The sequence below is a fragment of the Pagrus pagrus genome, assembly GCF_965226575.1.
Source record: "Pagrus pagrus genome assembly, chromosome: 19".
NCBI lineage: Eukaryota > Metazoa > Chordata > Actinopteri > Spariformes > Sparidae > Pagrus > Pagrus pagrus.
Window position 1 is genome coordinate 9,743,656 of NC_140203.1, and position 26,383 is coordinate 9,770,038.

The window sequence follows — 26,383 nt, forward strand, 5'->3', positions numbered from 1 at the left end:
ATTTTGCTGGCATGTGGCTATGGTATACGATGCTATCGTGGAAGACAACGTGTCAGGTATTATCCCTTCACTTCCTGTCAAAAAGAAATAAGACCACCTGCCATCCATTAAACATCAGCCCTGTCAATCAAACAGCACACTCGGCCATCGCGCAGCATCACTATGTGCTGTTGTTACCACAGTTTTAGGTGGACTGGGACCTGTACACATACAGTATGCAGTGATAAATGTTTATGACGTGTGTGTCATGCATAGGATGTCCAAGACATTCCCCATGTTGCAAGCAGATACTGCGCATAGCATCGGTGTCCAGCTGCCCCGTCAACATCCAAACTCAGTTAGCGTCCATGTCACCCAGCGGAAAGACTGTGCAGCAAATAGTTGCAGGCTGATTCAAAACAAAAAGCCCCAAATTTCCCCAAATTCTCAACCGAACGCATTGTGCAAGAAGGTGACCACAGGAGAGGGAGGCAGGGCTCAGTGCATCATTCACTTCTTCCTTTTTGTTTTCTTCGTAAAAGCGTAACAAAAAACAGGGAACTAGAGTTTGATCTCGGTGCATCTTGTCTCATGACGAGTAAATAAATTATCTCCAGATGACATATTTATCTAAATCTCTTTTAATAGGATCTAGACACAGTCACAATGCATATTTGTGACTGCGAGCTTTCCCTGTTTGTTCTTTAATTAGACGGTACTCTTGTTTTTTGCTTGCATTTTTGGTTTCCACTCGTAGAGAAGTAACAAGAGCTTGCGGTTGAATGTGTACAGTCACAAGAAAAAGTCGCGTTTTTTTCACTGAGGCTTGCAGTTAAATATAGAAAAGGCAGCGAAAGAAGAAAACGTAAGCTGGAGTGAATGGTTGTAAACTGTTGTGCAGTGTTGTAATGGCTTCTACAAAGCATTCGCGTGTACATATAGATCATACAGCGTACCGGCACAGCATCGCCACAGTTCTGCATGAACACAAACACACTGGAGTAAAAATTCTCTGTTTGCAAGTGTCTATAGATTTTTCTCTTCAGACTTCCAGAAACACATACTGTAGATATTCAAATGAGTTTGAGAGAGAGAGAGAGCTTGATATTTGACACTGCTGCTCTAACCTACTTCTCTCTAAGAGAGGCTGCTGGGGGATCGTCGGGCTCTGATTGAATCCAGATGTGAAAGGCAGAAAGTGTGTGGCACAGTAATATCGACCAAACGAGAAAAAGGCAGACAACACACTTAAACTGTGCCTTTAAGCTTTAAGGGTTTAAAAAGACTCCACAGATAAACCCAAAAGTATTAATATCGATGAAATTCAGCTTTTTTTTTGGACTACTTGCCACCAGAACGGTCCGACAGGGAGAAAAAGTAGGTGGAGAGAGAAACGGAGGAACTGTTGCATGTTTAGCTACTGTAGTTTTCCTCTAGGATATCATTAGCTGTAATTCTGCCTTCAAATGGTAACCAGATGACAGTGAGCAAACACACACACACAAACACACACACAAACACTCACACACAGGGTCAAACGATGCACACAACAAAACCCCTTAAGTTTTAGTATTTTTCCATCACTATTTCAGCTTTTATTAAGTATCTCAGATTTGTCAAAAGCATGTTTTGGACAGCGGCAGCGCATCCGAGAAAAGCTCAAGACCAACAACTGTGCACAGTTTATAATGCATCCGACACAAGCGGAGGGGGAGGAAGCGAGAGATGTCTTTGTGGCTGAAAGGGAGAGCGCTGTGTGTGTGTGAATAATGCTATCTGCAGGTAGCAGCCAGTGCCGGGCAGATCAAAGAGAGGCGTGTGCTGTCCTGGTCCCCAGCCAGAGGACCTCTCACCTCGCGGCAGGCAGCGCGAGCCCTGTGGACATGACAGGGATGAGACTGGCGAGGGGGGTTGGCTGAGATTAGACAGCAACAGACTCTTTTCAGAGGTTCTGTTCATATTTGTGTGTTTGCAAGACAAGTGCAAATAATATGAACATTTTCACACCAAGATTAGCTTGTTTATGAGAGTTTTTTTTAAATGCAGGTAAATAGGCGATTCTTCTTCCCTTTCTCCTTTCCCATTGCTAGCAGAAGAGCTTGCCTGTATGTTTTTTTCTCCCCAAGTGGGTCATGTTCGACATCATGATAGTGACGGAACACAGGTAACAGTAGAAAGCAGCATGGAGGCCAGTGATGTTGTTACGGAGGTTACTTTTTTATATCTTTTACTTCAGTGTCTCTTTTCAACCCTTCACGGATTGAACGATGTTCAAGCGTGAGACACATGGAAAAGTATGTATGCGCCAATGTTCACAACCTCAACACATGTTATAGCATTGAGCTGGAAAAGGGGCGAAAATTAGCTTGTCCACACAGGTGTCGTGTTTCCGACACAGCTTAAATACCTATTACTACGAGGGTTGGGCAGAATTAAACATTTCAATTTGATATGAGGCTAAATACCAGATCGGACCTGACTGGTAATACCAAATTTCACCACTAGCTGTCGCAGGTGATACAGCTGCTCTCAAGAGCCCATGAATAACAGTCCATCATGTCAACTGTGACGCGTCATGTTTTCATTCTTTTCTAAAATTTCACATAAAAAATAATACAATAAAACTTAAAATTAGTCAAACTGGAGAAAAGATGTTTGATGGAAATTTTAAGTAGCCCATGTACAAGAATTGTACAAGTCCATAACAGCCTTAAAAAGAAAATGAAGGGTGTCTGTCCACGAGAAGGCTAGAGGGCTTTAAATTTGAAACAGATACAGGAAGTGTTGAGTTTAGTTGTGTGCTGTATCAACAGCGTAATGCAGTAACTTTAAAAGGGCAGACGAGCAGCAGATCATAAATTGGCGTCTTAGTGCAGGCTACAAAAACAGCGTGTAACACTTATGAGCTGCAGCATAACCTTGTTACAGATGAGAGTTTTCTCTTGTGGACATCGGTCTGAGTAGTATACAGGACTGTGTGCACAACTCTACACTCTAGTGCATCATAACAAGACATAAGCACTGCACCACCTTGAGCTGAGATAATCAGCTATCCTGGGGCTCCTGCTAACTAGCCACATGCTGCTAGTTCTCTCCACCTAATGTCACACCTGACAAATGCTGGTTCATTTGGTTGGCACAAAATCTAACTGGTTAAAGCTTGTACACCAGACCAGACTGGCAAAATCAGAAACCTACTGTACGCAATCTTCGTTACTTCTGCAGTCATTTGACCCAAGAATGAATGCCAGTTGGGCACTTTCCCACTGAAGACAAATGCCAGATGTTAGTGGGTGTTAGTGGGGCACTATGTAGTTTTGGAGAATAAATTCAAATTATAGAATTAAAATATTTACAATATTAATGAGAATCAGAAAGATTTTTTCCGTAACTGAATAAACAAGCTGTTTTCAGAGGAAAATAAGGGCCCCAGAACACTGTTTGAAGCTGGAAACGTGGCAGGGTCCGCCAAATATAAACAAAGTAAAACAGTATGAAATTGTGTTGTCCTTTAAGGTCAGTTTGTTTAATCAGTTTATTCAGTCATGAAAACAAAGATAGTCAATGAAGATGGTAAATGATGGCAGGAAAATGCCTCTTCACCGTTTAGTCTTAAGTAATACTGAAAATGTGTGAATGTGTTGCTACAGATACGCATTAGGATCTACATGTTGTCCAGTTTGAGTGATAGATCCACAAGCATCTGTCAGGCAGCAAGACACTTCACAGCAAATAATTATACAGACAGGATTTTTATAAAAATGGAAGATTTCCACAGCTACAGTACAATCACTTTATCCACCATCTTTACAATCACAAGCAAAACAACAGAATTACCCCATTAACAGTACAAAGTAATCTACCATCAACATGTCTTCGCACGTATTTTATTGGCCATTGCCAAGCAGGTATCTGGAGATCGGAAACTAAGACCACAGAGGAGATTAATGAGTAGATGAAAGTTATGAGAGCAGAAAAGGGATGAATGTAGATGTTTTCTTAATTAAAAAAAAAGAGACAGTTTTACAATGAGATTCATGTGACGTTTGAAGAACAGAATCAAAATGGAGGATGAAAATGACTGAAACTGTCAACGCAGAGGGAGAAGCTCTGCATTAGACCAATGAGGATAACTTCAGAAAATTGAACGTCAGAAAATGTTTTCATTAACGTTTTTATATCCTTGAGACGGTTGGGAATGATAGAGTGGGTTACTTTAGATTAGTTTGTTGACTCTTGCTAATTTACTAAAGCATCCATTTTAACCAAAGCTTATCCTGGAAGTTTGCAATTTTAGTTTAAAGAGATCATTGTGACATCGAAGTTGCAGCCATAGCTCACCTGACAATCCCCCCCCCTCAAAAAAACTGATTTGCTGTGAAGTTGAAATTGCACAACGCTGACGGAGGTGTGTGTGTGTGTGTGTGTTTGTGTGCATTGTATTATGTGCTTGGGTGTGCACGTCGGCCTTGAGAGGAAGTTGACATACCCCGTAGCATTCCAGGGAAAATCACAGGTCACTGGGAGAGGCTACCTGTGATGTTAACTGAGAGGATGTAACCTTTTTACAACCACTCCACTCCGCCACGTAGCTCCCAGGCAGCAGCAACATTTCTTCTCTGAGCACGATACATGATTTTAGTTTTCAAAAGTTTGACTCATACTGCAAATTTTACGACTTATCTCCGGTATCATCTAAAAAAGTTGTTATTTTTCCAATGGTTTTTGCCAGAGGGGTCATTGCCTTGGGTCAGATACCATTGTTGATCCATTCATAACAATGATGTTGCTTCAGTGTTAAAGGGGTATGAGTAACAAGGAAGGGAAGTAAGGAAATGAGGAAAAGGGAATGGGGATGGAAATGTGAAGAATAGAAACCGAGAATAACGATTATAGAACTTTCTCTGCAATAGCATAGCCAAGTCAAGTGCACGTCTTCCTGTCCCTTCTAGTATATAACAATCCTGGTATGATGCTCATTCAGTCAGTCCATTGTTTCTCTCAGCTTATTTATGTTTCCAGGGCCTTCGGCCAAAAGCAATAAATTTAAAACTGCCCCAGGGGTGGCATTACAGGACAGGTTGTTGAGAGCAGAGGAGAGAGAGAGCAAGTATGACAGCGAGAGGGACTGTAAATACAAGATAGCAAGCACATAAAATACAGAGAGGGACGCAGGAATGTGCAGGCTGAAATAATTTGGATAGTTTGCTCATTTACCAAGTCTGAATGAATGATGTGGCATTCATAATACTTCTGTTTTCTGTGTCCATATAAAAATTAGCTTCAGCTGTTCTGTTAGTTATACTGTGCAACTATTAGTGAGTTGGAGTTTTGTAACTGTATAAAATATGTTTAATTTCATGAAACTATAACATTAAATAAAACTGAAAAGACAATTCAAGTCTGTCAAGTAAAAACGTTAAACTCAAGTTATCAGCTTAATTGTACCACTTTGAAGTAAATTACACAGTATAATGGCTGAAGAATAATTGAGTCTGGATTGTTCCCTACAAAACTCACTTTCACGATGCAGTTTCGCCTGCCACCGGGCACGAAAACCTCCCATGAAAGTGAAGCCTGGCAGGCAACTCAGTCAGGCTGGCAGCCTGGCACCATTCCTACCTGTTTTCACATCTCTATTAGACAATATGAATAAATAAACTCATGTTTTGTACCGTGTTGTTGGTAGTTGCTACTCTGAGGAAAAAGGAAATGATCCAGTTCTTTTTGCGACAGCAGCGCCAACAATAATACCACTTGGAAACACCAGTCGGGCAGAAGTTGTCTGATTCTGATCATCACTAATTGTCTAAATTTGTGAAAGGTACATCTAATAAATTGGCAACTCGGTGTACTACAAAATGTTTTTTGGGTCAAAACTGATTCTTATCATGCTAAAATGCAACAGTGGTAGTTTTTTTATTCATGTCTTCCTAGTTAAATGTTGCTTTATAAAAAAAGAACGAGCACTTACAACTAATTGACTGTCGCTGCTTAGATATATTTACGTATTTGCGACACAACTGCGTTCACGCAATGTTGAATATTATTTTTTTAAAATGTTATTTGTAAACTTGTGACTTTTGATCATGTTTTGTAGTTTGTGAAAAAGTGGCACATATTTCAGTGACATTTAAAATACAATTTGGTTATTGAATAATGTGAGTTTTAATATGGATCAAAAATTTTGCTCAATTCTGACTGACTTCTGAGTTTATTTCCTCTCTTTTAGACTAGTGAACTAAATTTAACCCTCAGGGAAGTAAGTCATTAGAAAAATCCTTCTAAGCTCACTGTGTCGAATTTAAAATCATTAAAAGTGACATATTATGATTCATAATCACCATAGGGAGGCTGTAATAAGACCTGTTTTCCCTTAAGGATTAAGTGACAGGAAGCGCTACACCCTTCAATATTGACTCTGACGTACTGCTGTTGTGATCCTGGATGCGTCGAGCTCTATCATGTCAGATAACAAGTTAACATTTAGGATTTCTCAAATTGTTTTTCTATCAAATCCCTGTAGTGAATGACTTGCTCCGTATTACATGATCCCCAACATTAGGTCTTTCATGTGACTTACTGTGCAGCCAAAAGAAGAGATTTAAAGCTGCCACAGTCAGGTATGGTGGGTGATCAGTGATAAGAGGCAAAGATGTGAGGTCCTGACATCCATGTCTCATTTAATAAGTGATCTGAGGCCGGGGCCACAGCAGAGCACCGACAGATAGACAGGTACATCAAAGAGCTCGGGGGGGTCTAGCTACAGGAGGAGATGGAGCCATTGTGGGATCAAAGTGTCAGAGAAAAAGAGGGAAAAAACCTGTAGTACCCTATAGAAATGTAATCATGCGACAACCACTGCTGCAGCAGCAGGTTTCACATGCCTACAGCTCTGTTCTCGCTATCTCTCTGAATGATGAAAAAAGACTTCAATCATATGTGCTCTCTGTGTTGCATTACATTGACAGTCACCTTATCTTCTTTGCAGGATCAAGCCTGCTGCTTTGTGTGTGCATGTGTGGTCTGGTTTGCATTATATTTGTGAAGGTCGACTATTTAACGAACACTATTCCTCTGAGGACATTTAGCCTGCTCCCTACAGTGAAAAAAACTGATTTAGCACTGTATTGCTGCCTCAATTGAGTAGGGATGCACACTATGGATTTTTTTTGTTTTTCCGGTCGATACTGATAACCTTCTTCTCATGGTCGTTAAGATAACTGATGATTTCACATTTTTATATTTAAAAAGGAGTTTCCAACTTGTAGTTTATGCACACCCGAGGGTAGGAAATGCTAAAATGTAGTGATGAAAGATAGATGATATAATATTCGATAGCTCTAATAAGATTTGTTGTGTTTTTTTTCCCTCCTCTTGGAACACTTGTGCAACAGGTTTAGCCAGTTGTAATCTTGTCTTCTCCTAAAGCTGTACAAAAATGTCTAAATCGATGACGACATGTTTCACTCTCCTCTACACTGCTCCTCTTTTCTGAGCTGCAGCAGTTAGATGTTGTGAGCGCGACGAAGGCGTCCTTTTTCTAATCCCATAAATTAAAATTCTGTAATTTTCTAATCACCCTGTGCTCATGGAAAACCAGGTGAAGTTCGTAGTCAACAAAACATATCTGGAGCTGCACATGTCTGTGCACTCAGACGAGGTGCGCACTTTCAGCTTAGCAGATACAGTGAAGATTTGGGACTTAAAAATGAATGTAAATATTAACTTTACAAAACTATTTTGGATCTTGAGGCTTCTGAAGACCCGACGAGTTGTTTTTTTTACATTTTTTTCCATCTACTTCAGTTGTTTAGGAGAATGCTGCAGCGCTGTTTTGCTGTGAAGCTCCAGAAATGTTTTGTGGACTAAGAAACTTCACTTGACTCTCCATCAGCATGAGGGCGAGTACATAATAACTGAATTTTCCTTCTACTGTGACCTTTTCCTTTAAGTCACAGAAAGCAATTTGGCTTCATATTATAATCTCTTTTTATCGGCTCTTATTTGATTATTTGATTAAAAAGGGGCATAAAATCAAGTTATTGCATCGCATTTCATTATTACGCACTTCTAATAGAAAACATTTGGTTAATCTTGTTTGCCTGCTCACAGTCTGGCTGTAATTCACATGTGATAACTCACTCATGGACTATTATTAAATATCTCTGTGGAATTCGTCACAAATTTCCCCAGGTATCCTGCTTTAACATGTACTCAAGTCTCCAGTGTTTCTCCCATGATTGAAGCCTGAGCACAACAGTGAGCAGTGGTGATTAAGCCAGTATGTGTGCGGTTAATAGAGTGCAGGAGCCAAGCAGCAGTAGGACAATAGCAGGAAGAGACCACAGGGAGGGGGCTGCCGGTCACCATGACCCCCTGGATATTGTTCTGCTGCCCACCAACATTTGAAGGATGGAGGGGAGGAGTGAAGGACGACATGAGGAAAGAAGGACAGAGCGTAACGATGGTGGTCAGAGGAGAAGAGGAAAACGGAAACAGCAAATAGGAAGAACCAGAGGGAGACGAGGTAAAAGATGATAGAAAAGACGTGCAGAAGACAGGCGAGCGCGTTTGATGTGAGCAGAAAAACATACAGGAACAGTGAATGTGTGTGAGTAAATACTGTGAAAGGAATGCAGACACACTGACAGCTGACAGACAGCCTAAGAAGTCTGACCCGCCTCCAGTGTCCCTTCTCAACCGGAGTCCTGCTCTGCGGCACGTACACTTCCAGACAGAGGGGCCAACCAGTCTGTAATATCTGAGCTCCAGACTCCTGCTTTGTTCCCCTGCTGGACGGCTTTGTTCACAGACCACAGACCGGATGTCTCCTAAATGACTGGCCACTCTCTCCCTCTCTACTTGGTCTAACCCTACCCCCCTTCAGTTCCTTCTCTGGTGCCCTCCAGTCTTGGAGATATTTTGTCATTGACGCCGTGGAAGCAAAACCGGTGTTTGCCGTAAATCATTTTGATAATAAAGTGCTCTTAATATGGACACTGACTCATAAATGTGCAGGATATACGTACTTGTATCCAGCCACAAATAAAACTCCATCACTAAGAAAACGGGTTTGTTCTTGTGTCTGTGTCGTAAATATGAAGCTGCAGCCAGGCGCCACTTATATAACATGGCAATGTCGGTCCAGTAGCCCCTACATTTTTGTTGTTAATCTCTTATTTTTTCATTTTCATTCTGAAAAACGTATAACCTACGACAGAAATACATTCATCAGCATTGGAAAAGGAAGCGCAGGTTTTAGATCAAGAGTAGTGGACTTTAAAATAGGATAGAACTACATCAATCCCGAAGGAAATGCTTGTGCCAGTGAATGCTCAAAATGACAGTTACATAAAAAATTTTTTAAAAACACACAATAGAATAATGAGAGAGTGTAAAATGATTAAATGCTGAAGAAAAAGAAGACGAAGGACAAGAAGACAAAGAAGAACAAGAAGAAGAATCTATGCCACATATCATCCAATGTACAACATGGTGAATCTGATACTGCACATCTAAAATAGGAAAAAGGTAGTTTAACCTATATAATGATTGATAAATTGATTGAATGAAAGGACGATTTTAGACGAACCCTGCCCACAGCATCTATCAATCGTCCAACCTGACCAGCCGGGTCGCCCCGGGGAGTCATGTTAATCCAGCTTGGATTTAAGGCTGCTCCTGGCTAATGTCCTGTCGCAGGGAAGTAAAATGGACGAAATGGGACTCGGGGCTGGCCAGGCAACGGGGAAGAGACTGTTGTGCCTGCATCTTTACAGAGACCTGTCTCCATTGCAACATCCTGGATCAAGCACTTGATGTGCTGAGCCAAAAGATAGCACTACGGTGAGTACAAGCAGTGGTGTTGGCATCATTAATGCTTGGTGATCAAACCATTCCAGTAAACACACCAAAACAAATTTTTTTTCTATGTAATAGAGTATTCTATTACATGTTTTCCACAAAATCCTACACACAGATTGTTCAAAGGAGGCCATTTTACTTGTAATGGAGTACTTTCATAATGTGGCATTTTTATAGTTACACATAACCTCATAGGAAAGAACATCAGGTCGCATCAGTCACACCAGTTGTACAGAAACAGAAGCACCCACTCTATTTCCCACAGGTGAGACTATTCTGATCAAATACACTGTTTTAGTCAAATGGCTCTAGGAAGATGTGTGTGATTCATTAATGGGAAGATATTCGTCATAAAGATGATTCTGATATAGTTTCATCAAAATAAATGTCATGTCTTTAACACGCACTCACAAAAAGCTGGTGATGTGGGGATGAGTTAACATTTTTTGGCATAATTTGAAATTCAGTAGGCGCAGGAAACACCCACATGTACACACACATACACATGAGGATCATGCCGACATGATCATGTTGATGAGCTGTCCCGCATGTGAGTGAGATCGAATGTCCATGCTACAGTACAGTATGTCTCATGAGAGAGGGAACTGTAAAGAGACATGAAAATCTCCTGCTCCCAGGAGAAAAATTAAGTCACTAAAATTTCTGGATTTTCTGGAAACTTAATATTTGTCTTTGAATGGAGCCTTAATAAATGATAAGTGGATGAACAGAAATTTACTGTAATAGGACATTTTTTGAGTAATTTTACAAGCAAAAACATTTAAAAAAAAACCCTCTGGTTCCAATTTCTCCAAGGTCAATGAATAATGTCAAATTAATAATGAAAATAATTACTGACAACTGTAGTGTATGTTGTTGAATCCAGCTTATATTCTCACCTGGAGTTTTTCTATGGGATCATTTGGCTTCAGGAAATAGATCACTTTACTCGGAAATGTGATTTTATACAGTTTGACTTTTTAGCAGGACAGCAGCTAATGAATCAGAAATCACTGTATTATTGTGCTAAATTAATGTTTTGTTGTTTTCATTTAATATCTGTAACAATTTAATTGTTGGTGTGTGCTTTAATGAAACTTCAACTGGCCATTACTAAAGGTGGACACAGATAAACCTGTAAATTGTGAGGGTTATTTTATGGACACACAATCAGCTAAATAATATCTGTAAACACTGACATTAAGTTTCTGACATTTAAAAACTGTAAAAACTGTTCAAATTGTTATTGCCTTTGCTCTGGAATGACATATCTGAGGAACTTTTTTTAAATTGCTTCTTTTAACTTTATCATCTTATAAATGTTTTCCTTTTGTAGAAAAGTGCAATATGCAAGAATTGGTGTCTTGTCGAATTCATAGTCGAAGCAAATAGGGGGCAGCATATCTGCTGCCAACTGTAGCTGCCATTAGTGTGAGTGTTGGTGTTTTTATATGGCTTATATGATGGCATATGGCTAGCACAGGAGCTTTGGACCATGATGGGCCAACACTAGCTGGTTAGCATGCTAACTAAAACTGTAATTTCTTTACATTCTGTTGATAATTTTAGTTATTTTTTTCCAGGTTTTCAACTAAAATTCTTATACAACGCAACTTTAATATACTTAATAACATTGGTTTTACAAAGCAATATACAAATGAACATTAGTTATTATTATTATTGTTAGTCAATAAAACAATAAATCGTGTGTCTTTGTTTGAAGTTATTCAGACCGGCACTGCTCTCTGACCTCTGAATGCTTCTGTCATTACAACCTGACACTGGACATGAATGCAGGGTTATTGTATGAGCAGGTTGACATTCCAGAGAGGCCGGCAGAGGTGCAGCAGAATCTGAGGGCAGGAGGAGGAAGCCCTTTCTCACCACTCACACACCCACACACATCACACACCCACACACACAAACGAGATGTTTTCCACATCCCAGGGCTATTTGTAAGTCTATTCTGGCTCCTGGAAAGGGGAAGTGAATGTTGGCTGGACGTGTGGAACGTAGACGGGGACTTTGGATGATGTAGCTCTGCCGTACAGTAGCTGGAGGTGATGACTGGGGAAAAGAGACGCTTTATTGTTTTTGCTTTGTTACACCTAACATCCGCAATGCACAAATAATGCTTTGAACTTGAGTCATTGATGGAAAAGCACTCCAATTCTTTTTTTAAACCAAGGGTGCAAACACAAAAATGGAAAAATACTCCATGACAGGTTAAGATCCCGGAATCAAACTCACACTTGAGTATTCACAGCAAAAAGGTACTTGAAAGTATCCAAATTAAAAGCTGTATAATGTCCCCTGTGACTGATCATTTGACATTTCGTTGATGCATCGGTTTGTGAATTACAAAGTTGAGTAGTGGTACCCAAGCTAGAGGTGGGGCCCTTACAACGGGTCACAAAATTTATCAGTTTCATTGAAATGAGAAGTTGAGCGGGAAAATGTCTCTCTGGTAAAACTGTTAACAACTCACACCCGAACAACAAGGGTTGCCGGTCGACACACAGCTTTCTTGTATGTGGTCAGTACTGACAAGTACATGTACTTTATAACAATAGACCCCTGCCATTAGCTGACAAGCAGGACATGGAAGCTGGTCACAAGGAACAAATGAAAATTCCCCTGCCTTATAAGATTGTTCTGGTTCCTTACAGTCAGGAGGATCCACATGTGTGTGTAACAAAACTGAAAGTGTCAGCAGAAAGCCACACATACACAGCATCAATTCAAAGCAGTAAACCACAATACATACAATTTCTAACACAAAACAAACTTGCCCTCTATTCCTCTCCATCTCACACGCTCACAGATATCACAAGTTCCATGATATATTCTGTATCGGTGTGATTTGCATGTGATTCTTGCTCTCATCTGAGTCATTTACCCACACAGAGTATCTCCCCACACAGAGTCCCAATCCAATACTAATATGTTCCTACATAACTCCGCTGCACAGAGCACATGTGATAGAAAAAGCAGCAACAATGAAGAAACTACAGTAGACTCCGATTTAGTTGATGATTTAAAAGGCATTCTTGTTGATACTGGTTAACAATTTGCTTTGAAACTGTCATTTGACATGACACAAAAAATAACTTCTCTTGATTACAAACCACTCTGCTTCAGTTCAGCTGAAGTTTACAGTGATTGTGGTTTGAGTGTTTTTATGTTACAGCGTGGTCTCTCTAAAACTACTGGCCCTGGGAGTGGAAAATGGAAACTTTATTGCCCCTCATCATTTTGGGGGCTTATATCAGACCAAGGAGGATATTGTTAGTGGATGGCCTCATCAACAACTGGGCATCAGAGATTTGGCATCACCAAGTCATGACTCCATCTTACAGGGCTTTGATAGAGACTGAAAGATGCCAGGTTTTTGATACCAAGCATAGACACAAAGTAGAAGAGAGACTGTGTAAGGACAAATTTAGTCAGAAACAGCTAAGAGTGTGACAAAGACAGAAAATATGCCAATCACTCCCCAGCTCTGTGTCTCTGACCTTACGGTGTCCCAGTGCCAACACATATCCGATCCCAAGCTCACCAGACAAACGCAGTTGACCCCATCTCTCTGTTGGCCCTGACTGAATGAACGGAAACGGCAAATCTTGGCTCAGGAACTATACAATGAGGAAGCCATTTTGGTGGCGCAACGAGGCCCATCTTGGCTGAAACGCTACTGGAGGCGAAACGCAGCTCGGCTCAGAAGCCAAGAGGGGAAGGAAAGAGGAAGACACTGTGGCTCAAACACTATGAAAGATGGAAGATGTTTTGGCTCAGAACGCAGGGAAGGAAGAGAGGAGGGTGACATCGGTGACCTAGAGTGAACTCTGCCACCCCATGTGAATCACAAATCACCTTGGAAAACACAATGTGGAGTGCAATGGTATACACAGCTGCAAAATTAATTCTGCAGATTTATTTCCCTTTGCTGACGCCAGAGACGTCACATTCAGAAATACCTTTAGCTTCAGATTTTGAAATATATGAGCAGAGAGGGGAAATGTTGACACTAGAGAATCACTCTGTAATCAATCCTTCAGCATGCCTGTTCAAGTCAGAGTTAATTAAATAAAGTAACATTTTTTCAATGTTATAGTCGATTTAGTGAAGGTGGTCCGACTGATTGGCCACCGATCGCTATCATCTGATATTTGTTCTAAATAGTTTGATCAGTGGTCTCCGTGTTGGGCTGATGAAACCAAGAGGGCACTGCAAATCCATAAAAGATGGACAGCATCTGTTAACTGAGTGCTGTGGTGTGTTTTTAAGGGAGCTAACAGCTACAGTAATTACAGCATGACTGAGATGTTCTATTGAGAGAAACATGAAGTTTTTAACAGCGAACTGCAGTTTAACGCAACAACACAACAAGTTTACAGTAAATAAATATACTGAATACTTCAGCTGAGTACAGTTTGAAGGTAAAAGTACTTGGAGAAAAGACTAACTTTGGAAAATACTTTTGATCACTTACATTGGACTCACCTTATGACAAAATATTACAGAAACTAATAACTCTCTCAGTCTACATATTTATGTAGGCACATATACTGTATATGAAAGTATTATTTTGAGATAGACTTGTAAAAAGTGTGTACCTATCCTTTAAGTTGAGCTCAAACTGTCTGAGAAACAGCCACTGTCTAATATATGAACCTCATCACTTCCCTGGAGGCTTCAGTGCCAGTCTGTGATTGTTGTACATACATTTCACCACCAGGGGTCAGTATAACATTTTTATGCACTTTGAGAGTTGGAGTTACAACTTCAGTATCTGACCACTAGATGACACCAACGGTTCATTTATGACCAGCCAGTCTCACTTATGTATCATAGATGCAATCTATTCAGATTGATCTTATATCTAATAATTGTTCTCTAGCAGAGAAAAAATATATTCTTCTCCTTAAACAGGAGTGCTAATCAGAGTTTTTGCAGTGTTGTTTCATATTCTAGTGATTATCTAGGGATCTGACATTACACCTGTTATTCGCCTAACACGCCAACAGAGGTCACTCTCTAACAACTGATAAAGTATTAGGTTGCTGTTTTGGCAAGCGGCGTTCTGTCAGCAGGTCGTAGTCCACTGGGTCTGATCAATGTTTTTGTTATAATAACTGGTTGAACAAAATACTCAATGCTGCAGTAAATATATGTACATTAAGGCATGTTAACATATCAGAGTAAGAAAACAATCAACACTGAAGTAAAAATCTAAAAAAGGGACTTACAGAGCGCAGATGGGGTAGGAACCTCTCTATGTCATTCATGTCTATGCCGTCATCTTCCTCAAACTTGTTCTTGTTCATCCTGAAGCAAAAGAAGCAGGGTTCAATACGTGAGAAGGGATTATATGGTAAACTGAAAACAATATTAAGACAGAGCTGGGCAGCATTAATAAAACCGCATTCTGTAGATCTTACCCCTCTCTGTCGATGTGTGGCAGGTGCTTTGGCGTTCCTCGTATGTGTTTCCTGTGGAAATGGCTGAAGTCTAGTTTCTCTGGCTGCACGTCCCAACCAGCACCTCTGAAACCAAACAGACAAAAACACAGATTAGACGTTACAGACAGCATCCACATTTTTTAAAAAATAGCTCAACCTCTGGAGAAAACTCTTGGTTTCAATCCAAATATTTTTCTAACTGCGCACTTATCAAATTTAAAGAGGAAAAAAAACATCAAACAAGAATTCCACACTTAAAAACTCATGTAATCTGAGTGTGGTTCAATCAGATTTGATTAACAGTGGCTTTGTAACATAAGCAAACAGCTAATGCCATCACATTTTGTTCCAAATATTACCAAATCCCGATTGGTTCATGGGAGTGCATGTTGCTTTAACTGGTTGTTACTGGGCAGGTCTCTCTTCAAACCAGTGAGGAGAGCACAAACCAAAATCTGAATAGGGAAATCTCTCCATGATGCACAATAACCAAAAATGCTGGAAGAAAATGATGTGTTCCTAACATCGACCTTTGAGCCTTCGTTCCTGTTGAGCCCCATCGTTCACAGTAAGATGCTGATTGACAAAAGAGGCCACCGGCCACCCTCCGGTCACCCACACACTGAGTCACTACCACCCCAGAAAGGCTTTTAGGGCCTTTAATTTTCTGACCGACATAGCTTCATGTGAACACTGATTAGGGAAAACGTGAGTACGAAAAATTATTTCTAGCTAATGTCTGAAAATGTATGTTAGTTGCTAACAGTCTGAGCAGGGCAAGATAACCATCTATCATTAAATTGTTCTTGTTGCTCACCAGCTTTAAATTAAGTGAAATGCATTCCAGGTCAGGTCTGTGGTGAGCTGTGTTGAGGGGGCAGCTACATTCAGTAAAAGGCTCCATCACTCACTGACCACATGATGCTACAATAGACCTCAGTCACCACGAGAAGAGGCATCCTGACGAGACTTCACTTCATTCACTACAATTAACAAATGCATAAATGTCAATAAAAACAAGATAATAAAAGAGGCTCAGGAGTTCAGCAAACTTACAAGTCTTATTTTAGCAATATGCAATATTTTTATTCTCATGGTATGAATTTATTGTGTAAAAGGGATAACATTACATCCATTTGGCTGACACCTTTGTCCAAAGACACTTACTATTTTACCTGTATGTACCCATGAGGAGCAGTTTTGCTCAAGGACACTTCCTCACATGGACTGAAAGAGCTGGGCTTCAAACCACCAACCCTTCAAAGACTGAACTACCAACTCAGTAAAAACTGAGCCTACTAACAACATTTTTCTGTTTTGAGCCTCTAAACCACAGCTAAGCCTCTCACTGTAAGGGCCACACAGCTTTAACTAGACTCCTCATTAAAGTCAATCAATAACTGTTATAATCATTCAACATTCAATCCATACTACACTTCACCTCTGTCTGTGTGCACGCAGGGAGACTTGCTTGCATCATCCTACTGTGCCAGCTCCTTCACTGTGCGCTCAGATGTGCCAACGTGGCCGGAACTGAGGCTGCCGTGCAGCTGTTACCATGGCAACCTGTCCTCCCTCCAGCGTAATTGATTTATGTCTCACTCATTTCCTTTGGTTTCTTTTTTTTTTTCCTTCTGCGCCAAGTTGAAAAATCATTTAGTCACACAGAAGTTGAAAAAGGTTTTTCACAGGATTTACACACAAACCTCACTTGTTAAGGCTAAGAAGATTTCAAGCATGGAGGCTTAATGTTTTCACAAGAAGCAGTTGAGCTTCCAGTGGTTGGATGTAATATAAGATGTGGCTGTTGGCAGAAAATACATGGCTCATCGTCAACGCAAACTCCACTCAGCAGTGTAGCTTCTAATCTTGACTTTAAGTTAGTGTGGGATGAGGAGACTGAGCTGGCTGTGATGCGATCTCCCTAATTGAGTCCATGTTTCCATCTAATCCTGTGGACACCTGCAATAATTGCCAGGGTTTGAAGTTAAAGCTGGGAAATAAAAAAGGAAGTCAAAGACAGAGAGAACAGCAAGTGAAGGATACAAAAGAGTTTGTTACAAACTACGAGAGCGAGGGGTGAAAGCTAAGAGACTCACTGTGTCTAAATCAGTCATATGACCCTCCAGAAACTATGGCTGGAATTCAGACCCAGTAGACAGTACAACATATGAGGTTTATGTAACAGCCACACGTACCCGTGTGAGTCCATCGTGTTTGCAGCCCATATGTCAGTGCCCAGGATGTCAAAGGAGCCTTCTCTGTTCCCGTTCTACACAGCACATGAAGAAAAGGAACATAGTAAGTTTCAATATGTCTACAAAACACATCACAGCTAGCTCACTGAGCCTGTATTTGACATTTACAAATGAGGTGCAACACTGGGAATACTCTGGACAAAATGTTTCTTTTCTTTTAAATCCTAGATAAGTCAGTAAGCTGGAAAGAAATTAGTATTAGTATTTCACCTACTTAGTACTGCACTTCCAGAAAGTTGTGAGAGACAAATTTAAAAGAACTGTCCAAAGAGAAGCAGCAGAGATACCCTGACTTTTAGTTCCTGGTAGTCAAGCTCCAAAAACGGCAGATCCTACACGTCCCATAATGCAATTCAATAGCATTCGTCAATGCCTTGCCTGGTGAATTTCTTGTCAGAAATGTTAAGTTTAAAAAAGGGCCAATCCTGAGAAAATTTGATAATTGATACTGATAATTCATTCATTCACAATAACTGTTAAATAAATGTTATTTTTTCAGACTTCCAAGCCACTTGAAAGCTTCAGAAGATATACTGCTTACTGTTTTCACAGGCTGCATAGTGCTACTCAATTGGTGGACTTCCCCTTTAGCATTTAATGGTGGTGAAGATTTGATTAGACACGTTTATGTGCTTCTGGTTAAAGATGGCTAAAGACTCCCGAGGGAACAACATAGTGAGAACGTGGCAAGAGAAACTAAACAGAAGCAGCCAGATTGTCAGTCCCTCAAAGTCTTCCCAAGACGTTCCCTTTAATTTCTTTCAGAGGTGATCATTGAAGGAAAGCTGTGAGAAACAGACAGACAACAGACAAACACACACACACACACACACACACACACACACACACACACACACGTATCTGTACCTTGGCAGGGCCTTTGAACTGGTTGTTTCTGCCTCTGCTGCCTGAGCGTGAGCCAGATCCTGGTCTAGAACCTGAACTAGGCCTTGAGCCTGTGCTGCCGTTACTGCTGTGCTCCCACTCGTCCTGCAGAGAGAAAGGTGAAAGAAATAGACTGAGTATTTTGTTTTAATCAAAGTTCAATGTATTTAATTTTCTGTACAGGTCACTGTTAACACTTGGCTCTCTGTTGGAGTGTTTGACATCTTCTACACTGTTATTTTTTACCATCACTTTTAAGAACATCTTGGTAAATGACTGCAGTTTAAAATTGGTGTAAACGTTGTTTAATTTTCCCTATTAATGAATTCACTAAATGAATTGAGCTGGTTTGGTTTCCTGTTTGTCACTGGAGGCTAGTTTTTCTTCTGTCTTTGTTGTTTTGTGTGCATATTAACGACATAACAACTACCCGTATTGATCAGAATCTGCTGAACAATGTGTATGTTGAGCTGAGATAATAGCACCCATGTTTGTTTTTGTTTTCATTGAATTGTTTCTGGCTGTTATTAGTTCACTCAGTTTCACTTATACCTTGAGGGAAGACAATCCATGAGGGCTGTTTTGTTTCACTGCCAAGTCTTGGATTCTTTATTCTTTCAGAAGCTGAATGTTACAAACAAGCTCCCTAATTTTGCTGCACTGAAAATGAATTTGATGTATTGATATAAACACTGATATTTCAATTCTAGCCTTCCTTTTTACTTCCATCATATTTATCACTCTGTTCTCACAGAACCTCTCGCCCATGTTGTTTCCGCCTCATCACTCACTTCCTGTTGAATCACACCAATAAATCTCAGAAGAGCAATAACACTCTAGGTCTCTGCCGAGTGTGTAGTCAGAACAGAGCACTGAGCACACACATACACTAATGTTTAGCACGGTGATAATTCATTTAGGATTATTCAGTTACTGACCAACTCCTCACAGTATCCCATGCGAGTCGTTAGGAACATACTTTGTCCGCAGCAACCACAAGCAAGCTGACGAGCTGTGATGGCTTAAGGCTGGTGTTGCAGTCTCTTCTAATCATTCACTTGAGCAGCTGACAGAGAAGAGAAGACTTAACCTGAACATACAGAACTGAGAGCGGCGCAAACCTACGCTTTAATGAAAGTGACGCTCCAGTGACCAGAGATGAGTGCAGAAGAAGACAGTGCAGCTGTAGATCTGTTTACTCACCTCTTGAATTCTTCAAAATAGCATGTATGTATACTTAGCACGTGTTTATGGGGTAAAAGTAGGCCTACCCACATAGTTTCTGCAGAACACCACCAGTTTATATGCTCATTAAACCCTCCACACAGAAGCTAGCAGGCACACTGGAGCCGCTTTCATGGGTCAGATGAATGAATCAGACCTCAGACATAAGACATTGTCAGCTAGACTTTATCCAGGGGGGTATTTGCAGGTTAGGGTTAGGCAAACTCAAGTATGATTTAAATGAGGTAAAGATTCCTGAGTTCAACAAAAAAAAAAACACCCTTCAGGGATTTAACAATTGACAGAAATTCAGTTCAGCTCTTCCCTGCGAGTAAACTTCTTCCAAAATAAATCAAATATGTGGTTCATTGAAATGTGAAACTTGTTCACTCATGAATGTGATGATACAGCTTTGATTTAAACAAATGTATTCCCCATTTCCCCCTTTTGTTACTGCCCAAACACTGATCTATAATAAAGGCTGTAAAGACTGTATTTGATTCAAGTTTATGTTCTGAGAGCCACTGATCCATCAATCTATTCATGACGGCCCTGTGATGGATGGCAGGGTACACTCTACCCAACATTTTTTAGCCTTGAGTAGAATCATAACTGTGCCATGCCTAACTAGATGTGAATGATTATTCAGTTCATTAATTAAGGTCAACCCTAAAGCTGTTAAATAAGCAGAACACACACACACACACACTTACTGGCTTAAATGAGCCTCTCCCCCGTGAAGACGTCCAGCTGCCATCTTTCTTGTTGTTACAGTCGTCTGTCCACTGGAGGAGAGAAGTGGGGGTAGAAGGTGCACCCATTTCAACCATTAACCAAGACAAAAGTAAAAGTAACAAACACAGCAAGTTTCTCTGGCGTGTTTCTTTTGTAACTGTTTTAAAAATAGACAGTGGACAAACTTCCTTACAGCATTTCTCCTGCAGGAAACAGGACAGTTTTATATCCAGTTGCTGTGATGGTGGATGTTCCTCCGTGTTTGTCTAAATTTACGCATGCAATACACCAATATGGGCAGATGTTTTGATGCAGGCTGAACCCTGCCAGGATATTTTGGATGACACAACCCAGCGACACCACCAGAACCTGTGCTAAAAATAACCACTGCTGCTAACAGATATGGGACTAATGAAATCACGTTGTCTATTATAAGAATAAGGCTCTGACCTGTGGAACCTTGCCACCATTGTCCAGTTCAAGGTCTCCATCTGCCTTGTCTCCCAGAAGCCCCTGCACCTGGTACTCCAGCACATAGCTGTCGATGAAGCGCTCCAGCTCTTCGATCTCCTGCGAGCGTGTGCTCCCAGCTTCGGATGATGCAGACGCCACTGAAGAGTTCTCCATGGCAACCGGCGCTGTGATGGGTAGAAGGGGAAGGAGGGGAAGGGAGGGAGGGAAAGTGACCTGAGAGAAAGACACAGAGGGAAGAGTGAGATAAAAATTCAAGCAGACAAGGAGCTTCCATGTTAATAGAAGTCTTGTGTATGTTTACAACAAGACCTCCAACATCAAAACAACAGTCCAGTCCAGTGGAGCTGTTGGATTAGGTTTCCATTTGATTTCAGAGTTAAGGCAGCAACAACCTGATGAGGGCAGTACCAGGAGAACTGCAACGATTAGTTAGTTACTGTATTTGTTGATTATGTCTGCAGCTAACAATTATTTTAAGTATCAGTTAAACTGCAGATATCTTCTTTATTAAATAATTTGGTCTATAAAATTTAAGAAAATAGTGAAAAATGTAAATCCTAGTTTTTTTGGAGTCCAAGGTGACGTCTTTTTATGTATTGCTTCTTCAGTCCAAACCCAAAGATATTCAGCTTCGCATCAACTCAATATTTTCATTGGTCACACCAGTGCAGCTGCAATGTTTTTAAACAATTTAAGTTTTCGTGATTTCTTGTTGTGTGTACTGTGATTTAAATGAAGAAAAGCGTGCATTTTCCAGCTTTTATTCTGGTTAACAATCATTGACATAATGAGTTAAATTGACATAAATTAAAATGTATTATAGGGCAAACCTAAATTATGTGCTGGTGCCCCTACATTAAAAAGTTGAGCACACAAGTGCCACCAGTGTAAAAAGTTAGTCTGGAGCGCAGAACATGATATAAAACAGAAAAAAGCAGGACATTTCCATATTTGAAAGGCTGAAAACTGCATTTGCTGCCATTGTTGCACGAAAAATTGCATTGATAATTAATCGATTAGCAAACTAGTGATTACTTTTTTGCAGATGAACTAACCAATTAGTCACCTAATCGTTTTGGCTTTATTGTTGATTGACAAAAACGTACCCTTGACTATTTTGACAAATCCCAAACATTCTCTTGTTTCAGCTGCTCAAATATGATGATTTTATGGGCGAATAAACAAACATCTCCTGAGCCTTTGGGAAAATGTAATAAGAATTTTAAAAAGAGATTCATCCATAATGACAATGAGTTAGCTGCAACCCTAATCGCTAGCAACAACAACAGGTAATTCTCTCACCTTGGTCCCCCCTCAACTTCCCAACATTCACAGAAGGCACATTACAGCTCACTGCGGTCAACAAACGTCCACATATACACTGCCTGTGTCCCAAGTGTCCAACAGCAAGACAACAGGCCCAGGTTGCGTTCCCACTCAGATTACATTGAATCCATCTTTAGAAAAAACCTGACTCATCTCTGCTGGTTTCTCTGTCCAGACTCCCTCCGGTGTCACCATTCATAAACCTCTCCACGTCCATTTCCCTCTTTGTTTTTCCACCTCTCCCCCGCTGTCTCTCTCTCCTGTCAGTGTCGTGTGTGTGTGTTTGTGTGTGTGTGTGTGTGTGTGATCACCTGACCCCTGGCCAACAGCGAAGCAGCTTCCTGCCTGTCTGTCTATTGCTACTAAGCTCCTTTACATCATGGCTTGATCACCAGCCATGCAAAGAGGATTTATGGCCCTGGAGCACACAGAATGGTATCTGCTGAGCCCTGGGGACTCGCTGGGGAGCCCGGTGCATTTGCAGCCAACAAGTCAGCCACACAAACTTTAAACCCTTTGTTTTGGTTTGGGCCACGGGGTTATCTAATGTTGTGGTAATGAAGAGTGTTATATCCAAACAACTCCATTTACTTTTTACATCCAAACCCTCTAACTGCTGCACCATGTAGTATCTTTTCAAACAACAACACAACAAAGTAAAGACAATAACTATTTCAGAAATGTATTAAATCTAAAACAGATCTTTATACTCCATATACTACTATATACTATATACCTTTTGACCACCAGTTACACTAAAAACAATGTCTACAATGACTGAGAACAAGAGGAAAATGCTCTACTGGAAGATCTGACCTCAGGGTCAGATACAGGTCAGCACCCCTGCTGAGCAATAGACCAGAACCTGAACCTGTCTCTGGCTCAAGGACATTTCAGCACATCAGAATCTCCCTGCTCATCACAACCCTGCTGTTTTTCTTTATGCACATTTATGACTCATGCTTTAATCTCTGCATACTACGTTGCAGGGTCAACATGTCCTAATCTGACCTACTGTAGTGTCAGTAGTATAATCCATACATGTCAATAGTATAATTCATGCATACACTGGTGTATCGATGGATTATACTAGACAAATCACCAGGCTTGATTAGCCTGGTGATTTGCAGCTAGCAGGCTACAGAAGACACTTTTACTAGCACTGCATGACATAAGGGAAAATCTGCAATGTGCGATAACATTGTTCAATAATGATGACATGACCTGCGATAAATAACAAATATTGAAGTGTGCAAATTAGCTTTACAGTTCAGTATGCTGCTAAAATACATCCCAAACCTTGTTGCACCGCGACAAAACTATTACAGAGGAAACATTGTGATGCGCCCGGTCTTCAGCTACAGCACAACAATGCAGCTAACAGTGTGGCAGGCAGTTCTTTGTTGAAACAGCTGGTTGAATTGAAGGAGGGGCAGCGAATGGGTGGAGACAGGAAGGAGCATGGGAGGAGTCGGCGTATGTGGGAAGGGGGACTGAAAGATGGTGGGAGAGAGTGGGACAGACAGACAAAGGCCAGTGCTACAACCCACACAGTGGGATGACCACTGCAACAAGTTTCGAGGTTCATCAGACATGACTAGTGTCAGTCTGAGGACTTTCTTTCTCAGTCTGCTCTCTATACAGTTTGTTTTAAGCTCTGGTTCTCACTCACTCTACACCTGCAAAAAATGAATAGTTGGTTGCCAGAAAATTTACCGACAGTCCAAAAGATGCGACCTTGCGCTCGTTCTTGAGTGCCTCGTCTCAGTGCCTCTCTCCGCGCCGCTTACAGAGAACAACAGTAGCCACGGTAGTTTAGAAATTAAGTCAGCGAACAACCAGCTTCCAACACAGCACAGAAGTTCCACAATGCCCATTTAATTGCAAAAATAGTGTTGAGATTAATTGGCTATGTAAATAATCGTTACTTGAAGCCTCGACTCATTCTGTCTTCTTGCTTGAGTTTGGAGGAGAAGGCTCAGAGATAGTTTCTAAAATGCAAACAATTTTAGAAATGCTAAAGTGTGTGTACTGGCAAGACAACAGTTGTGTTTGGTAAATGTGAGATGCCTTGCAATGCTATTTGTGCTCCTGACCTTGCAGAGTCAGTTTCTCTGTTTAGTCAGAGGGGCCAACAGCCTGCTGTCCTTATTCTCTGTGTTTGTTTTTCTCATGTACGCCTAATACAGTAGTCTTTCTATGTCTGGGTCTGGTAATATCCTTGGTTTAGTCCCAACCCCAACCTCCAATTCTCTCTCACACCCTGCAGGGATAACGGCGGTTTGGGTTGTTGACTCTCACATGCCTGGAACATCAGACTCGTATAATTTTAGGAAGGCAAACTTGTTTCTTCTTCACCAGAAGAACACTGATATTATTGTTACTAAGCTGAAAGATGAAGCCACTGTGAAATAAAATCACCATGCAACCCATTTGAGAGAGCACTCAGGTTTGGAGCAATGCATTTCAAAATCAGCTGGAGATAAAGGACTTTGAGTCCGGTCTATGATAAAGATACAGAACCACAGTTTACTTAAGATATTAATGATTAGGTTATTTGGAGAGGCTGCAATGCACACACTGGCCTCAGATTTGTTTGTCATGCACATGAATTACTATGAAAGTGTCATACAGAGGCTAAAATAAAAGAGATCATTATACTAAGACAAAAAGACGGAGATGAGAGGTGCATTAACGGATGGGTCAATAGCTATTGGCAGCAGTTTCCCCTCAGGCAGTAATTCTATACTACATGTCAAGGACAAGAGGAGGACATCTGACTGAGCTGCAACCCCGACCAGTATGCATCAATGTGTTGCAAACATCCAGACTGCCATCATCAAGTGATTCCCCATTCATTTACTAAATTGTGTCTTAATTAATGAACCTCCGTTTCATTCACACCAGAACAGAACCGTTTATATTATGAAGTGAGATGAGAATTCGAGGACACACAGTCGTACTTAATACTCCTACAATGAACACCTCACTGACACCGACACAAAATACCTGAATAATATTAGTTTTGTTAAGGTAACAGTTAGGGCTCTTGCACTGAAGTGCATAACACTGTACAGGGCCACTGTACTCCATGAACTGGTAACAAAAAAAACATGACACCCCTAATGTATACACTATGATTAAATACAGCCCCAGCACTACAGTGCATGGTAAAACTTTCACCATGTTAGTGTTTGTGGATATTTGTTCTGTCGGGAGGCTGTTGCAGTGCAGGTTAAACTGAACGACTGAGGGACTGTAGCCTGGTTCTAGATCTGTAGTCTCTGCTCTGATTTGTTCAGGGACTCAAATAAATTAAGTGAAATGAAATTAACTTGCCTATCAATCTGGCTGGATGAACTGGCATGTGTGTGTGGCATGACTGGAATAACTGGGGTTATTTTTTTGAGCTGAGCTGTGCCAGACGTTGGTGTTGCAACATGAATGGTCTGATTTTTGGGGCAGCACATGATCTAGGAGGAATAGGACACAATAACTAGGCCAGTAGTTCAATGTTGTCTTATGCTCTTTTCAGTATCCAAAACCTGTGGACATCGAACAGCCGTCTCTTTAAATTCTATCCTTTCTAAAAGATCTTGTTATGGTGAAGGTAGAATTTACTGCAGGACTCTTGCATTAGACTGCATTAGTTTTAGATTTATACCTAATAAACTGGCGACTGAGCCTATTTGAGCTGCTAAACAGTTCTCGAGATGCGGGCAGTGATTCAGAGGTCTGGAAACCTGTCTGAGAACACACAGAGTAGGTTACTAAGTTGACTGAATGGTGCACTACAACTAAGTGCTGTGATGCAGTGCATGTGACAGCCACTGACACTACAGGCCAGCGGAGATAGACCAAGACTGTAAAATGCAAACCAGCATGTAATACAGTACAACCAGGCTGAAGACTGTGGCTGAAGCCCAGCATCATCCAGGCGGATGCTAAAACTGGCCAGACAGACACAGCATGGTACTGGACAGCACACAGATTCTTTGTTTGAGAGGCTGAGACAAATGCTACACCATCCATACTTCATGATAAGATACACCAGACAGCAGAGAGTAGATAGATCCCTTGCAAAATCATAATATATTAAATCTCCCTGCTCGACTATTCAAACTTGTTTGACACAGTCTGATGAATGCATGCAAAGGGGACAAAAATAGCTTT

General features: G+C 40.8%; 1 protein-coding gene across 2 annotated transcripts in view; it reads right to left on the reverse strand.

The window, feature by feature from the left end:
• The window catches only part of ctif (CBP80/20-dependent translation initiation factor), a 54,276-nt gene that overhangs the window by 22,295 nt on the left and 5,598 nt on the right, over positions 1–26,383 (reverse strand). For both annotated transcript variants that reach the window (XM_084383425.1, XM_084383424.1), the window contains exons 2-7: positions 20,861–21,097; positions 20,389–20,460; positions 18,434–18,556; positions 17,507–17,580; positions 15,288–15,392; positions 15,096–15,174 (exon numbers count right to left, since the gene is read on the reverse strand). In XM_084383425.1, the coding sequence (XP_084239551.1) occupies positions 15,096–15,174; positions 15,288–15,392; positions 17,507–17,580; positions 18,434–18,556; positions 20,389–20,460; positions 20,861–21,037 (630 nt within the window). In that variant the 5' untranslated portion in view covers positions 21,038–21,097. The remainder of the gene's footprint in view (positions 1–15,095; positions 15,175–15,287; positions 15,393–17,506; positions 17,581–18,433; positions 18,557–20,388; positions 20,461–20,860; positions 21,098–26,383) is intronic.